General features: G+C 32.7%; 1 protein-coding gene across 1 annotated transcript; it reads right to left on the reverse strand.

Moving 5' to 3' along the window:
• Positions 1–5,224: 5,224 nt before the first annotated feature.
• Positions 5,225–18,769, reverse strand: LOC138336709 (mannose-1-phosphate guanyltransferase beta-A-like). The gene is made up of 10 exons (XM_069286262.1): positions 18,621–18,769; positions 15,623–15,787; positions 15,244–15,324; positions 14,774–14,822; positions 14,157–14,299; positions 13,199–13,357; positions 12,514–12,592; positions 10,886–11,013; positions 10,521–10,703; positions 5,225–9,944 (listed from the first exon to the last, which is right to left on the reverse strand). Exons 2-10 carry the CDS (start codon positions 15,749–15,751, stop codon positions 9,813–9,815), a joined length of 1,083 nt encoding a protein of 360 aa, XP_069142363.1. The 5' UTR covers positions 15,752–15,787; positions 18,621–18,769; the 3' UTR covers positions 5,225–9,812.
• Positions 18,770–18,778: the final 9 nt, after the last annotated feature.

The raw sequence follows: 18,778 nt of genomic DNA on the forward strand, positions 1-18,778 counted from the left end.
TTCAATAGATTATAAAACATTCATCTTGTCTGCTTCTATTTCATTCATTAATTGGTTGTGGACACTGACATCTCCCGCATACTTCCAGAGAATCCGGGAATGGTATTTTTCTGTACAATGTATCCACATAGTTGTTAACAACCATATGAACCATACGCCAACAAAATCAAGGCAAGAGTTGATATTTGCCCTGATTTTGTCACCGTACGGTTCAAAACCAATCTAATTAGGTTCAAAACGTTTCTGTTGTACAGGCATTTGTTGAAAGTGAATACCAGAAACTATTAATGGTGTAGCTGTGTATATGACGATGAAATCCTTTCAAAAGAGAAATAACTCTTCCATTCCTAATTTTTTTTCTTTACAACATATCTATATATTAATATAACTTATTGACATATAATTGAAAACCATGGTTCTAAAATATATTGATGATTTTTTAGCTAAACTAACATTGGGGAATTCGTACCAAAACTGATATTAATGAATTCTTACAAAAAAGATATTGATGTGTTTTTTTTTTACAAAACTGCAACGATTGTCAACAACAAAATCAAACTCGAGATATTAAACGCGGACAATTAAAACTTCGTATGGAATCGAATCTTGCGTTCAGGAAAAGTAAGCAGTCTCTGTCATAAAATGCAGGTCAAGTTAGAGTCAAACGAGAATCTGGTTGAGACAACTGTTAGCAGCTGTAGTACATGGATTTATGGATGGAGGTGTTTACATCGTTGTTGGAAATGGAATCAATATCATATGGTGGTTTGTTTGATTTTTAACATTGAATCCAAGATAAACAATTGACATAATGTGTGATTTTACAGGAATTTGATAGTAAATTATTTGTCTTAAAAGTATGGCTTTTGACAGATTTGACAAAACCAGTTTTTTTGAGTAATAGCAAAAGACAGTTGACCCATTTTATGTCTTTAGAAATAACAGCATATATTACCTCTAATCTGAAAGAATAAAATACCCGATGTTTCTCTTTTTTGACTGATTCAATTCCTCATATAAAAAGTTCTGATGACTACTTTATTAAAAAATTAAAGCTTATAAAAAGAAAATTCTAAAGCCAGCATAAAAATTTTGGGTCAGTGCGCTTGAAGTTTATAATCCACTGCATTAAACACATTGTATATTTTTTCTTTTTGTTTTTAGATTACAAAAATGGCCCTGAATGACCTTAGTTGTCGATGGGCCGTAAAACTCAAACAAACAAACAGATTGCAAAAAATGCATGTACCAAACATCGGCAATCTTGACCAAAACACTAATTTTATTTTCCATCTGGTGAACAAATGAGCAATATTAAGAGAGAAAGAGACCAAGGAGTAGTATTTGATGACAAACTCAAATTCAGCTATCATATGAGTCATTCCGTTAAAGATGCTCCACCGCTGACAAATGGTATTTTTTTCACTATTTAAAACAGCAGCAGACGATTTAGTATTTTTCTTCAGTTACAAAAGTTACTTACTTTACACCATTACCGCCGTTGAAAAGTTTGAAATTCTAATTTTACTTCAAGTTAAAAATATAAAACAATAATTATTTGCATCCCGAAAAAATTCTGTGTCACTTTATCCTATATGTATAAAGTACTGATTGCGCATGACCCAAAGGCAAAATAAATTATTTTATATTATTTTTTGTGTTAATATGACTTATGTATACACGATTAAACACTAATATTTTTTTCAAATGATGAATATCATTTATGCTCTGTCGGCGGTGGAGCATCTTTAACAAAGGCAACAGAATCCCTGGAGTTAATATTTAGGACATTTGTCTATATAGACACTACAGCGTTCCTCATACTGTATAAGAGTCATTAGGCCAAACTTAGAGTATGTTACACAGGTATGGTCACCGCTGCTAAAAAAACAAATAACAATCGGAAATGTCCAACGTAGGGCAACTACATGAGTGCATTATTGAAACCCTTCCATATCATTCGAGACTAGAACATAAAAGGAACTACATGTATGTTGTGTAAGTATATATATAATCATAAATGACATTGATAAACTTGATAAAGATATACTCTTTACAATGTCTTCAATAAAAACTAGAGGCAATAGAATGTAAGTGTTTAAGAAACAATTTAGGAAAAATGTAACCAGGCGTTTAGAACTCCCTACCTGATTATATAAATGGAGCCCCCGACCTTAACATCTTCAAGAGTCGTCTAAATATCCACTGGCAAAAGGCACCCTGTAAGTTTTATCCCATTTTTTATATGGCACAACCGGACAATAACTAGTTACAAGAACAAGATGTACCTCAATCAGCTATAGTGAGTTTTAAATAAAACTAGTGGTGACTAAGAAGAGGCAACATGTAACAGGTATAAAACTTCCACAAACAATAGAAGTCTAAGAGACAATAACTATTAAGGTTGAAACGAGACTTCAAAGATACAATATGCAATCAGCTGACAGCTATAGACGAAAATTCAGGACAAAATATAGTTGGGCAAAATCAAATCTAAAACATTGAAATTACAATTCTGTTGACCAGTGAGGTTTTTGTAATTTTCAAAACAAAACAAACAAAAAGAAATCGGGTATAATCAATCATGTGAAGTCGAGATTTTTGATGATCATTTTAAAAAAATGCATATTTTGTAAAACGAATGCTCTAGAACACCACATCTAGAGGCAATAATGAACTTTTATTTCTAAGTAAGGTAGTGCCAAGAAGTATTAGAAATGACCGAGGGAATGAGATATACTGTAAATACCGTAGCCTACTTCCTCACATCCTCGATACGCCAGGGTTACAATCACTGGCGTCATATCCACCCCTGCACTATGTCATAGTAAACCTGGAGGCAACATAAGACAAATGTAATGAATTTGGTCCTTTGATGTACATCAAAAGAATCGAATAACGGTTCACTGTGGTTGACTGTATGGCTTTGAAATCGGGCATCGTTCTCTCTGTAATATTCAAAAGACGTGTCTGTAGGCCTTTTATTGTTTAATTTTTTCTCCAGAGCTACCTCCAGTCTTACTATGAAACAGTCCAGGGGTGGATATAACGTCAGTGATAGCAACCTAAAGTAAGCCCTGGAGCATCGAGGGCGACTTCCTCATGATATTTCTTAGCAGTGTCAACAACGTATCGACATGCATAGTCAATTTGTAACGGGGTCATATCATATGATCAGAGGATTGCTTCTGGATATACCTATAATTATTTAAACATGGATCGTACTACACTGGTTTGCCAGTTTTGATAGAATCTGACATCGCCTTTCTGTGACGACATATGGAAACTGTTAAAATGTGGAGACCAGTAGGAATAAGATATGTCTAAATATAGAATAAAACTTACAAAGATGCTCCACCGCTGACAAATGGCATTTTTTCACTATCAAAAACACGAGCAGACGATTTAGTATTTTTCTTCAGTTACAAAAGTTACTTACTTTACACCATTGCCACCATTGAAAAGTTTGAGCTTCTAATTTTACTTCAAGTTCAAAATTTGAAGAATAATTAATTGCATCCCGAACAAAATACCGTGCACTATATCCTATATGGAATGAAGTACTGATTGACCATGCATCAAAGGCGAAATAAATCATTTTATATTATGTTTTTGTGTTAATTAGGCATATATATACACGATTAAACACCAATTATAGTTCAAATGTTGAATATCATTTATGCTCTGTCGGCGGTGGAGCATCTATCCAGGTGATAAGTTTTATCCTATTGGTAAAGTTCATAATATATACATAGAGGTCTTGCAATAACATTGTAAACCAACAGTATTTCGTGTCAAAGTTAAATTTCGCGATTTCCATTTCAAAACGTGTTCGCGAAAATTAAAATTTGCGGATTGAAAATCGAATGAAAATTACTATCAATAAAGTTGATGTGGATAGTAATTCGCGGATATAAAATTTTGCGAATTTACTTGAATGGCGAAAATCGCGAAATTAAATTGCACGCAATAGAAAGTTGGTTTATTGTGCTACATAGACTGGAAGTATGGCTGTACCAATGTCAAAAACGGCATGATTAGCATGGATAGTAGAAAATAAATGATAATGTTATTATGTATATTTATGGTGAGATCATTTAAATATGAGTTATTTACCTGGAAGCTAGAAAACTCTGCATCTCATGTTAGGTCATTTTACCCGATAAGTCTGAGTACAGTGTCCATAAAACCATCACATTATAAATTCTCAATTTATGTAAGTTAGATCGATCTGAAACTTGCTTAGAATGATGCTGAGTCTTGTTAGTGTTCGGTCGGTTAGAAATCCAAGGTGTCTGTCACAATTTCGAAAAGTACACACGTTAAGCTAATTTTCCACTTCCGCTAGGTGTCATTGAGCTAAACCAAGTAACTGGGTAAGTATGTAAAGAAAATGCGGCGAATAATGTAGCGTTTAAATCTATCATAACCGTTCAGGCGACCACTTTTCATGTCTACGTATTTCAAACTTGTTTAACGTCAACCAATGAGATTATCTGAAACTTGCATGGAATGATAGAATCCATCGAAATGTTTTTGGGTAGATGACGACCGCCTCCTTGAAAAAGTCCCCAATATTTCAATCTTCTCCAGTTTCCTGGTAATTTTGAGTTAAAATTTGGTAAGGATGTTAAATTAGGAGGTACATCAACCGAAGTGTTATTGTTTTCATCCTCGAACAAACCTTTGTCAATGGATCGAAGCTACGGTAGATATTTAACAAAATGGCGCAATCAGTTTTCCTAAACAAAGTTTTTCAAACTTCTCATGTTCTGACAGTGGCATTGGAAGGTGAATTGATTGTCCTTATTAAGTGTTTGACATTTTGTCAGGATAGTCTGAAATCCAAGATTGTCGCCACCTTGTAGTACGTTAGTCTGAAATATAAGTTGACCACCATCTTGTAGCAGGTTTAGCTTCACCAGAGATGCCACTCATATTTAAAGATAACCGATTCCAGGTAGGCCTAATATTTGATTTATAATTACCCTGCTAGTCCTACATGGAATCTAAATTTTAGAAGTATTAGTCCTGTCATTGACTTTTAGACAGAAACTGTTGTCGTTTAGCCGGCCAAAAGGTATAGTAGGCCGGGTACGTAAATTCGTTCCATAGTCCTGTCAGTGGTACTTAGTCCTACAAGAAACCATTTGCAGTAGTATGAGCTTTTTTGTGTATAAATCAACAAGATATAACATTAAGTAATATCAAAAGCTTACACATGTTTTCCATTTCAAATCATACAGATTTATTGCAGGAATATTTTTACAATAAATATCAAACACAATCAAGGTACATTGTTATATAAATTTAATACAGACGTAATGTTACCACATCTTCTTCATTTTATCTTGGGCATCGTGCAACCATATCATTATTATGCCATCAATATGTAAAAACCAATCAATAAGGCCGTCAGGTACGTATGTACGATAACCAATCATACAGATATCAGTTGCTCCCTAAGAATCCTGTCATGATGATGAGAGCGCTATTACCCAGTTTATCAAATTAATCTAAAAAGAGAACAAACTATTGCTGCCAATATCTGAATATGTAGTTGAATTCTGATGCAATTAGGAATTTTGTTAAGTTTGTTTTAATGGAATATTTGTAGAAAAGAAGACACGTAGTAAAATCTGTTGATAACAAATAGAAATATAAAACACAAAATATGATAAAGATCGCAAAATACTCACATGAAAAGTTTAAATTCATGTTTTACATTGTGATTTTTAATTTGTGGTAAAGGCCTTTATAGTAATAATAGTACTGTTATATATATCAAAAGGTCATGTTGGATTGTTATGGACATCAGATATACATTTAAGAACATAAAACTTCTGTCAGTGGACATTTTTGTGTAACACTTGTATCAAAACACAATAAATAATACACTAGTCCTCATATTCTCCACACTGATACACAGGTATTCCACATCAACAGTACAGTTATATAACTACATGTACATATATATATTCATTCAAATCATTCCGGAGTAGCACTACTGATGTTTATAGCACATGTGAATATCAATAGTTAATTTATATTTAGCTGTCTTATAGATCTTTTAAACATAGCAATATCTCTTAAATAAATACCATTAACAATATCATTTTTAAGAAACAAATAGACAGAAAAATAAAACAATTCAGGAACTTCTATAGACAGCTAATAAATCTCATCATGAAAGAAAATCCTTCACGATTTATAATTTAGGTTAAAAGTTATTAGATAATAATTCTTGAAGACATACAATTAAAAAATTAATACTCTGTTGATAACCAAACCATTACAGATGCTAAAACATAAAACTATTTAAGTCTCTTTTATCCAGAAATATGTAAACCTTTTATAATCTAAGCCTATAAATTCTTAGGCTATCAATTGGCATTACAAATATGAAAAACAAATATTTTCCTGACTTTTATTGATCAATACTTTGTGTTTGAATAGCATTCTGGGCTCACAAGATCATCACAAAATATTTTAAATTGCGAAAACTATTTACTATACAAGCAGCATATAACCCTCATATGTCTAGATTTCCCATAAATAGATATCATATAAACCTTGTACATATAATGCTTTTAATAGAAACATAAAATAAACAAAACATGTTTCTCTACTTATTATTAATGGCTACAGCAAAACAAACAAAATCAATCTAAAACTTTTACCCACTTACAAATTGCATAGAATATCCAATGGCTATCAACTGGCTGTAATGTGTCATTATTGTTTGGCACATATACATGTAGTAGAAACATATTTACCCCATACTTATGCATGTTTCACAATGGAAAACCCATGTGATAAATTCCATAGCAGTTGGTTATCATTTATGTTCACACACTCCAGTGTGTAAACACCTACGGCGCCTCTGATTGATCAATTCCAAGATCTCTTTATTCCAGTTTGCTCTCAACTTCGGACTACTTTTCACAGCGCATTTTCTTTTAAATGTCGTAGTATTTACTGTTTTACATGTAGTTGCTAATTCAAAGTATTAAACAATAGAAAATTGGCTCTCTATTTATGCACTATATTTTATGGCGGGAAGTTATCACTGCACATTGTATGGTGGTAAGTTTCCCTGAATGAAGACGAGAAAATGGTCACCACGGTATAAATATAGAGATAAAGTTATTCGCTATAGCTCATGTCTTTTCAAAATTTGAAAATTAACTAACTCGAGTTTGATAAACATGATAAACAACAGTTACTTGTTGGGAACCTCTATATACATATGTATATATATATGTTTCTGCTGTAGGTAGTTATATATTGAGCTAAATATACTTCAATACACCCTGTACAAGTATATCTACTTAATCCCACTGCCTGACTATACCAGTATTTGATGTTCTAGATCTGATATTCTATTCTAATACTTTTATCATTTTTGGTTTTTAAATTTCATAATTTATCCTACATATGTAGCTTACAACAGCAGATAGCTATAGGTGTTGGTACCAATAACACTGAAAAGTTTGATTGAAGAAAAGATTTGTTTACAAAAATATTAAAGGTAAAACATAGAACAGAAAAAGTTTTTGATTAACCAATGTGCATAAGTATGATCCAAAGTCATGAAGAAGAAAACTTCTGAATATTTTTGATAACCAGGCGAAGACCTAACTTCTATTACAGCAGTATTACATTATATCATATGTATTACAGTACGTGTATATCATATTGATGAAATGGATTTCAAGAGCAGTTTATAATGATATGAAGATGGCAAAGCGAAACTAATCCACACTAGATCTATATTACATCCCTCTGATGTGTTTCCTGTTTAATTCTGAATTCTAAAATTAAAGAACAGTGAAAAATTAACATTCCGAATCATATCACTATATATATCTTTTTATTAATTTTACTCAATACATTTAAAATTGTTAATTAAAACAAAATAATTCTATATTATTTTTTCTAGCTAAGGGAATAAATTATCAACCAGCTTAGATCTTCTATGAGATTCTAACTCGTTAGGGATATTGCCCTCACATAATGGTCAGCATCAACATTAAATGTCGGATATCTTATTATTAAAAATAGATATCTTCAGACATCATGCATGACTTATAAACATCTTATGCATAGAATAAGGGAAACATTTGGTGATTTACAATTTGATTGTTTTAAAACAGAACACAACATATCTGGTAATTATAAAAAAAATACATATCAGATATATGATGTAGGTACTTAGTTAATTATAAGCTCTACCCTAATGACAAACTTCAGGGATTGAGAAGTAAACAACACAAACACATCTATAAAGCTAACTAATAAAGATAGGAATTTTGTATATTGGTCATGAATTTACGCATAACTCAATTTGAGCAACAAACAAGACTGATTTGATAAAAGATCAAACCTTCTTCGACGTACATATTACGTGTCCCACATAGGTTATATATGTATAATATCAAATATTTGATAAATATATATATATATATATATTTCATTGGTCAATTACACCACTTTCACCCAATTATAAACTCCTATTTCATTTCACAAATAGGTTAAATTTGAAATAAATTAATACAGTAGAACATCACATACCTTGGTACTTAAAACACGTTTAATATCATGCCTAGACATTTTTTTAATATGAGGACTTTTCATGCAATCTCAAAGTTATATGTGCCGTTATTTTCATACTCACGAATCAAGAAGAGCTTTTAATGGGTTATTCACCACCAACAGTTCGATAATTACAATACTGCAAAGGTTTTAATTTTAGAAGTATAAATAAGAGCTTAAAATGATTTTTGGCAGTACTGATACAGTTGTGGTCAGTAATTTCATTTCACATTTGTACAGTGGTATTAGTAATTGTAAAGTGGTATTTGCAGCTATTTTCTCACCTAAACATATATTTAATATACAGCATAAAAACAAAAATTTTACAGCGCATAAATTCTGTGTTGTAACAAATGTTTATAAGGCATCATACATGTTTGTCTGTCCATTTAAATGATTTTCACAACTAAACTCTTTAAATCTTACGGTTTTCAACAGAATACTGATCAAAATAACATGTCAAAATTTTCACCCAGTTATGGCACATATAACTTTAATGATTTCAGCTGGAAACACAAATACCGCGATATTTCATTTACGAGGATTAAAATCTACATTACCACACTGGAATGTATAAATCAATGTAATACTGAATCAACAACAACCTTTCTTTGAAACTAAAATGGCAGTTTGGAAATCTTTTAAAAAATGTCTACTTGTAAAGCATCATCCTCTGGTACTTCTGGCACCAGTATCATGAAATAATCTTAGGTCCAAAACTGTTTTAAGTTTAAACTAAGCCAATCATAGATGACGTTACAAAACGTTACGTCATTTCTGATTGGCTAAGTATAAACTTAAGTCAAAGATTGATTCATGATTTTGGAGCCTGATGTTTTAATCATTAGTACTCAAAGTGTATGTGAAAGATTGTAGCACAAGGTGCAGTAAGGATATTGAGGATAAAAGTTGGCAGAATTTTGAAAATGTTAATAAAAAATTTAAGGTTTGTCCTTTATTTCTTAATCAAAATTCCTTTTAATTCTAAATCACATAACACTATTTTTAAAACCAAAATTCAAACTTGGAAATGCAAACAATGCAAAATATAAATATATTATAATTTAACACAGAATTTTTTCCCCAATATGATTAGTATTTATAGTCTAAACACACACACACAGCAGTGCCATTCTCCATTTGAAAAGACATCATTTTTCTTTCCCTATGCCAGATGACTATTGTGATTCATGCTGTGATGAATGCCCGATGATAAGTTACATGATGATCTGAGGTTCGGGGACTGATGTACCTATGGATTTGTGAGGTAGAATACGTCCTCCGTTGATGTATAGTTCATCTTTAACTGTTACATCCTCACCTAATACAGACACGTTCTCCATTCTCACCTGAAGGTCAAATGTAAAGTTTTCATTATCATATTTATTCTGAAGTATAATAATAACTCAACTTTCCAGTATATTTCACAGATGTTTTATTCTATATCTTTAATTTGGATAATATATCATTAAAAACTCAAGAACATTTACATATTAATACGTTGCACATGTTTTATGAAATTGGAATGTTTTGTCGTCCAAAAATAAAATAATAGTGCAAATCAGTTCTTTCCAATAAGTTTCTCCAAAACTCAACTTCCCTGATCATTTAAGTTACTGACAAATACTCAAAGTGTTATCATTGTCTCCCATACTCCCAGCTTATAAGGTTTGACCACAGGAGCTTAAAGTTATGTCAATAATAAATAGCATAAATATAAAAATACCCTTATATACTTTATAAAAAAATTATATAGTATAATTATAGGGGGTACTTTTATATATTAATGAATCAGATATATATTATTGACATCAAGCTCTTGTGGCTTGACTGTTAAGGGTTTTCAAATTATCCCAATCTTTGCACTTGGATCCAACTGTTCATCAATACATTTTCAAAAATACCATTTTCCAATGAGTACGTACCCAGCGACCTAAGACACATTTCCAGCCTATTATACAGGACTCGAGCCACGAGTGAGACTTGATGGTGGCACCCTTGAGGATTGTACATCGTTTCACACATACACCATCCTCTATAACCACATCAGGTCCTATAGTCACGTTCGGGCCAATCCGGCAGTTCTTCCCAATCTTTGCACTTGGATCCTGTCGTAAAATAAATGGCAAAATTATGTAAAAGTCAGTTTTTTGTTAATTTTTGCAGAACATGTATTTGGTTTCTTGCAAGCCTAAAACCATAATCACTTGAATTAAATCGAAGAAAGATGTTTTAGAATTGAATTCACTGATAAATCGTCCCTACAATTTTTTAACCCTCATAAACTTACAACTAAAACATTTCCTACAATGCCCTCGCCACTGTGTAACTGGTCGGGTGACTTCTGTCGCAGAGAACCCAGGTACATACACATTCCTGTGAGGAAGTCTTTAGGCTGACCAACATCCATCCAAAATCCTTTTCAACGAAAAATATTCCATTGCAAAATATCAGCCACAATAACAGTATTATCATATATTAGTATTTGACTAAATGAAGTAACATACTTTGTTGTTAGTAAACTAGTGCTGAAAATAATTCAATTAATCATAATATGCTTTAACCAAATTAGACAAAAACAAGTTGCATAGACTCCAGACTTGAGATCCATCCCTATAATTATCTATGGAGTTAAAATCAGCATGAATAAGGTAGGAAAATTCAGAATCAAAACTTTCATAAATAAGCATCATTTTCTATCCATAGTTACTTTTACCAACATTTTTCTCTTCATATTCACTTTCATCAACATGGAAATCGCTTTATATAATGAATTGTGTCAATAATTTTAATTCATCATCATAATATATAAAATGTATAAGGGACTCTGTCAGGGCTGGAATTTCAGGCTGTTTTACTTGCTTTTTGCAAATAGATATACCAGAATAGCAAGTGGGAAAAAATATGCACTTGCTTAATCTATCAAGTGGTTTTTATCAGGGACAACTGTAAAAATGACATAATGATTGTGAAAAATTGTTTTAATGGAAAATATGGGGACCCAGTTCTTACAATAATGTTGTTGATATACATTATGTACTTATACACCTCACATCATCATGTAAAAATAAAAGGATTTTATATACAGTATAACTTGTCTAAACCGAACCCTGTATAAACCGGAAACTTGTCTATACCGATTAATTTGTTTGGTCCCGGCAAATTTCTAATAAACTATATACCCAAAACCTGCATAATCCAGAACCTGTCTACTCTGAAAACCAGAACTGTCTAGGTAATATTACTATATCTTTCTTTGTAAAATTAACTTGGGAAAACCGGCAGCAATGTTTTCACAATATGAGACTGATCATGAGGCGCCTAATTATAAGGGGATTTACCTGTACCGCTATACTAAGGGCTAGATAGTGACAACTTTTCACTTTTTATTCAACGGTTTTGTTACATGTACATTGTACTTGTGAATACTTTTCACGGTCAATTCTCACAATAAAACATATACATAACTTCTGAGAGTTCATTTGAATGTAGCACACCGAGAGAACTGGATTGTACATGTACATCTCAGAAACCAAGAAAACGTAAGATGGAATTCTGTGTTCTACCATGTACATCTACCATTTGAGAATAAATGTTTGTGCTGTAATAAAAAAAATTCTTCTGATGATTTACATGTTTACATGTGAACATATTGTGATAAGGTTCTCTTCTCTATAAACCGGACACCTGTATAAACCGAGCAAATAGACTGGTCCCATTCACATCCGGTTTAGACAAGTTATACTGTATAACAAAACTGTAATTTGAATACGGATATTAATTATAAGTAAAAATGTATTTTAGCAAGTAAACATTTAGGGCACTTGCTATTTTTAGCAAGTGACAAAAAATGTAAAATTCGAGCCCTGTTTGTGGAAATTACACTTAGTAAGAGTATATAAAAATGGTTTACTCTACCTTGGAGTTCCATGGCGTATAATTCACCATCATTTGCCATGTAGGGAAACACATCTTTTTCTATGGAAGTAGGCTCCAACTAAAAGCAGTAAAATTTTATATACAAAACATGCTTAATATCTCAAAGGTAGTGGGAACTTGGATATATACCAGGTAACAAAGCTAACATATTACAACTCTAAAATATACAGGCCTTGTGTATTTAACCCACCCTCAACCTCTGAGTCACCAGTTTGAAAATAAAGAAAAGATGTCTATTCCGTCTTTGCATATTACAGAGTTAGCTCCCTTGCTGGTAAGTATTGAATGTTACGTCATTATTTTGTGAGCTCAATTCACATTGTTTACTCAATAAAGCATGAAATTACACTCGCAAACACATGACGTCACAATCAATACCTACCCGCAAGGGCAGATAACTCTGTAATATGCAAATACAGAATACTCTATAGGGTATTAAATAGAACAATCAGACAGAATAATAGGTAAGCTAGATAGATAGTGGATGGCTAGATTTATAATTACATTTACATAATGAACTAACACCAGGAGAAAAAGACCCAGAGGTCTTAGCCATTTATTAAAGGTATTCACATCAATCTTCATATTCTTCAAATATTAAACACCACATCCCAAAAATAAAACTGCATTTACAAAAAGCACATATTTATAATGAGTTACTTACTGGAATTCTCTTGAGTATCGAAGGATTAAATATGTACATTCCAGCATTGATCTTATTGGAGACATATTCTTGAGGTTTTTCTACAAATCGTTGTATCCTTCCATTTTCTGCATCGTAAACAACAACACCATATTTGGACGGTTCATCAACTTTCGTCACCTGAAATAATTTTTTATAACAGGTCCAACACTTTGGTATCGGTAAAACCAGAATAGGGAATAGCGAATGATGATTGATCTTTTGCAGCTATATTATTGTTTTCTGATAGCGGATGGAAACACAATAAAACTACAGTGTAATTGCTTTTATTTGTAGGGAATTTCACTTCGTCATATTTGTGATTAAGTGATTTATATAAACATAAAAACTTGTTAATACAATGAAATAATGACAACAAAATAAGCTGTACAGCATATCAGTGTTCAAAATTGATAATGTATGAAAATTTCTATCCATGAATAAGTGTACAAGCCATGGTTCATACAAAAAAATTAAAAACAGATTCAAGGACTTTTTAAGGACTTTTCAAGGCCTTTTTGGCCATTTTCAAGCCCCCATTGAAATCAAATTTAATTTCAAGCAATACAAAAACCAAATTGCTGAATTGATCATTTACCATCACTGATGAATATGAATAAAGAAATATTTCATTAAATGATTTCAAGTCAATTCGGCCACAACAATTTGAATGAAGGAATCAAATGTAATTTTAGAACAAATGTATTTTTCAAGGACTTTTCAAGACCGTTTGTTGAATTTCAAGGACTTAATTTTCAAGGTCAAACTCTTTATTGAAGGACTTTCAAGGCCAACACATAAATTCAAGGACTTTTCAAGGCCTGTACCCACCATGCAAGAGAAATTCATGATACTTTCCCTGCAAAATTGAACACCTAATACAATATCAAACCATTATTTTATGCTTTACATAGTTATAATATATGAGGTTTGTACTCACCATAATAGTTCCTTCACGACCATGATGTTTGTGAAACTGGACCATTTGTTTAAAGGGGAAATCACATATAACGTCACTGTTGAGAACGAAGAATGGTTCGTTGTCTTTATTTAGATGTTCCTTAGCTAAAGCTAAAGGACCAGCTGTTGACGATAGAAATGACAATAATTCAAGATGAATGAAGAGCAGAGAAAATAGATTTTTATCATAAGGTAGACCCTTGATAATCTGAACATTTGTGTCCCTATGGCAGTCCAAACTGTTCAGATGGAAAATTGTTCATGCTGCCAGAAAGAATCTGTTTGCAAATTACGCCAATAATGAAATCTGTTCCCTGATATTTCTAGCCGAATTGTGAGATTTTCTGGCAATCGACATCTAGGTTATCACGGGTCCACTATAATTATAACCCTACTACATGTACAAGAAATGTGAGAGTGGGTTGAATACATTGTAATACAAATTAAATGTAAAAAAATATCAGAAAGCCATCAAATCTGTTTGATGCATTATACCATTGTTATTCAACAAATGAACCTTTAGTTCAATCATTAAATAATGAAAATAAAAGTATAAAGAATTGTTGTTATAGTTTTCTTAGTAGAATTTTTTTTTACCTGTTCCTAAAGGCTCAGATTCCAATGAAATAATTATCTTAACACCCAACTGAAAACAAAAACATAACAAAATATTAGATTTGATTAGGAACCAAGCTAAATAATTGAAGAACATTGTCATAAAATCAGTGTTTGATTAAATAAGTGTACAACTTTCTAAATTATACACATCATAATATAAATACACATGTACATGTATATAAAATTCTTGATTTGATCTTCTTATGTCTTGAAAAAGGGGCAGCTAGATCGCCTCGAAAATTCAACAATCTTTTGTCCACACTGTTAGAATTATTACTTCTTTGCCCTATATAAATTTCTACATGTATATTGATAAAAGCATTTGAACATAGAAAATGCTTACATATCAGATGCTATTTTTCATACCTCTTTCCTTTTTTTGAATAATATTCATGTTTAGGAATACAATATACATATCTTTTACCTTTGGGTTTCGGAGCAGTATTTACCTTTTTTTCTACATTTTTCAGTTCCTGTTCCATCTGATCAGCACGATAACTTACAGCCAACACAATGTGTGTCACACCTGCCTGATAAACACATTACAGAAAATAAACAAGAGGCTCAGAGGGCCTGTATCACTCAATTATGCAACATGATATTTTCAGCACTTATAATTTAATCTTTGTATCAAATTAATCAGTACAGCTGTGAGCGTAAAAGGGTAGTTCAACTATTTTTTATTCTTTATAAAAATCATAAATTTAAAATATAGTGGTATTACACAATACTTGCACCCCCCCCCCAAAAAAAATAAAATAAAAAAAATTCCCATGATGGTGTTGTGTTGTTTATATTAGAGCTAACTGTAAATAATCAAATACTTACCTCTACCAAAGCCTCAAGTTGATGAAGAAGCATCGGCTTATTTCCAAACTCTACTAAAGGCTTTGCACAGCTCAAGGTTAAAGGTCGTAACCTTGTTCCATACCCTCCAACTAGAATCAAGGCCTTCATTTTCCTTCTCCTGTTTAGACTTTAATAGATAGAAACCTGCAAAATATAAGCATTCATAGATATATACAAAATAAATCCAATACATTTTGGTTTTTAAGATTTAAGCTTACATACATATATTGAACCAAGTTTTTGTATTATTAGTACATACAATCAATTAATCATACTATAGTAATTTCCTACAGGCTACAATAAGATATTTGATTAACTAGATTTTCTTCTAAATACTATTATTGTACTTTCAATTCTATTATGAAGAATCTTCAATATATTTTTTTTTTCTAGACACATTTAATTCTAGTGAAGAAATCTGAAATACATTTTTTTTCTAGACAAAATTATCAGATTCCACAGCACATAATCAAAGTGTGTTAGCCAGTTTGATTTAGGCAATAAATCAGTAACTATCTATATAACTAAATATCTGTTACTATAGAAAATGTGTCCTGATCCTCCAGGACAACTCATACTCACACTCCTGACTTGTAACTTTGATATGTCACACCATTAGGTCCAATGTATATACCTAGGTTACCTTGGTATCTTTAAACTTTAGTTACAATGACATGCATGTCTTTCTTGGAAATATACATGTGTGTACCTGGTACTCCCTAACTGGTATCACATGTGCTATCAATGTAGTGACGGTATGCAGGTGAAGAATTTTTTTTTAAGAATATGCTACATAGACAAAAGACAAAATTTTACCAATCCCTGTTGATAAACCTGTAATCTAAATAAAATATTTTCTAGATCAGCTATATATATTCTAGATATATATTGTATATGTATGTATCCATAATTTTCAGAAAATAAGTTATTTATAGCGATATATGGCTGAATTACCACTTTTAACCCGGCCTGCCCATCAAACTTACCAGGGGGTCATCCAATACTCAAGCTGATAGGGAAGTTATCTGTCAAATTACATGTAGGTTAAATTCTGACCAGTTTGTAGCTTCTAAAACTTCAATTTTGAGAATCGTTGACAGACACTGGACACCATGCAGACTTACAGCACAATCAGTGATAATATCTACATGCGCATCCCGAGTCCCTGACTCACAGAATTTTAAAAGGACCCATGAAATTTCTGGAAATGGGTATCTATAACACTGTGGGACCCATTGTTTACACAAAAACCATTGAAAAGGACCCGAGAAAAATAATCGTAGATTGAACACTGCATAATCTCATTTTATAACACTGGAACAGGCATGCTAATAAAAAGGCTTGTTTGTTTGATTAATTTATGTCCTATGAACAGCCAGGGCCATTTAAGGACAGCCTCCCATGTATATGGTGTCTTATGTGTTTGAAGTGTGTGTTCTGGTAGACTGTGGTATATTTGTTTCGTGTCTTCTTGTATTGTGGACCTCTTGCCCTTTTTATAGTGTTATCACTAAAGCATTCCACCGAAGACACCAAGGAACACCCCACCCGGTCACATGACAAGGGGCGAACCAGTTGTCCTACTTAACGCTGAGCACTAAGCAGGAGCAGAAACCACAACTTTTACTGTTTTATAGATTTTGGTTGTCTTAACCAGGGGACAAAACCTAGAACCTTCCCCATAGGGACTAGCGGTCAACCGAAGGCCAAAAGCACAGGAACCTGGCACGAAAAATTTTAGCCAACCGTATGTATACATATATATATTATAGTATCAAGGGTATGAATTTGGCGGTCGAGAAAAACGGACCTATTCTTTTTAAAACGTGATTATTTAAATAAACGGGCTCTATACACCATTGACGCAAGTCTTACCCTAAAGCGAAAATAATCTATCTTTCCAGTGAGTGCTTGATGAACAAAATTGGTCAAGTATTGATGACGTTATGGCTTGATGAATCAGGAAATTTACAAAAAATATGCTAGGTAGACATTTCCCTGTCAGGTCGAAATGTCCTATTGCCTCAAATTATATATAAATAATGGGTACATCAAAAACAAAGGAAACATCACAAAATCTACGCTTGTGGTGGTAAACAGTACCCATAACTGTGTTCATCCACAATCTCCTTTGGAGGTGTCATGACCCGTACTTTGTAGAAACTCCATTTAAACATCATGTAGCTCATCTACTTTAACCATCACCGCCATGTTCATTTTTCTCTCTGAATGCTTCTCGATTTTACATATCGTGACTGCATTATGCAAATTATGTAGTGTTGAGCTTGTCGATAAAATCAAGGGCGAAGACTTCGAGAAAGGAGGGAGGATCGCGTGTAGCGGGATTGGACTGGGTCGATCATCGGTGACCAGGTAGCTCAGTCGGTAGAGCACTTGGCTAGTGTTCGGAGGGTCCCGGGTTCGAATCCCGGTCTGGCCACTACATTTTCCTCTCCTGTTACATATATATGTATACTGTTAGTTAAAAAAAATTGTGCCAGGTCCCTGTGGCCAAAAGTGAGGTGGTGTATATGTAAACTTGTTAAAAGTTTTTTGTCAGATTTAGATCAAACATGAAATATTTATGTACATGATCAGATATAAAGTCAACTGTCCAATGGGTTTTTACCGGATACTCCAGATTTCATCATCCCATACAAAATGTACATAAAATTATGTAAGGCCCACCGAACAATGTAGCTCGCACGTTCATAACAAGAGTGGTTAATATTATCACACATTACAAATTATTCCATACCACAGTTGTTGTTAACAAATCAATGTGTACAAATAAGCATTGGAATAGCAACCCAGTTTGGGCATGTTTTCATCAATTCTGTTTTGAAAAGCTATAGGTCTAGCTAGTTCATCCTGACAAAGATGCTTTGTACCGTTTTTTACTCATATTTTTCAAGTAATGAAGTATGATAAGAAATATCTCAATGATAGAGTCCGACAATTGCTTCCATTGACTTACCTGAAACGATACAGTTGGTCTCCGACACGCTGTGAGGGTTTGTTGTTTTTTGACAGGGCGATACCGGAAACACGAGTACCTTAGACGCCACGACGCTCACTCAGAACGAGGATGACTTCCCGGTCAGTTGTAATGTACAAAACGGAAAACGGACAAGG

Source organism: Argopecten irradians, chromosome 12 (assembly GCF_041381155.1).
Source record: "Argopecten irradians isolate NY chromosome 12, Ai_NY, whole genome shotgun sequence".
Lineage (NCBI taxonomy): Eukaryota > Metazoa > Mollusca > Bivalvia > Pectinida > Pectinidae > Argopecten > Argopecten irradians.

Bases quoted from the DNA above. Each gene is read 5' to 3' on its own strand.
- LOC138336709 (XM_069286262.1), bottom strand. From the start codon at position 15,751: ATGAAGGCCTTGATTCTAGTTGGAGGGTATGGAACAAGGTTACGACCT. The intron at 15,325-15,622 runs GTAAGTATTTGA...TGTGTTTATCAG, and splicing joins AACTTGAGGCTTTGGTAGAG to GCAGGTGTGACACACATTGT. The intron at 9,945-10,520 runs GTACGTACTCAT...TTTGACCTTCAG, and splicing joins AATGTGTCTTAGGTCGCTGG to GTGAGAATGGAGAACGTGTC.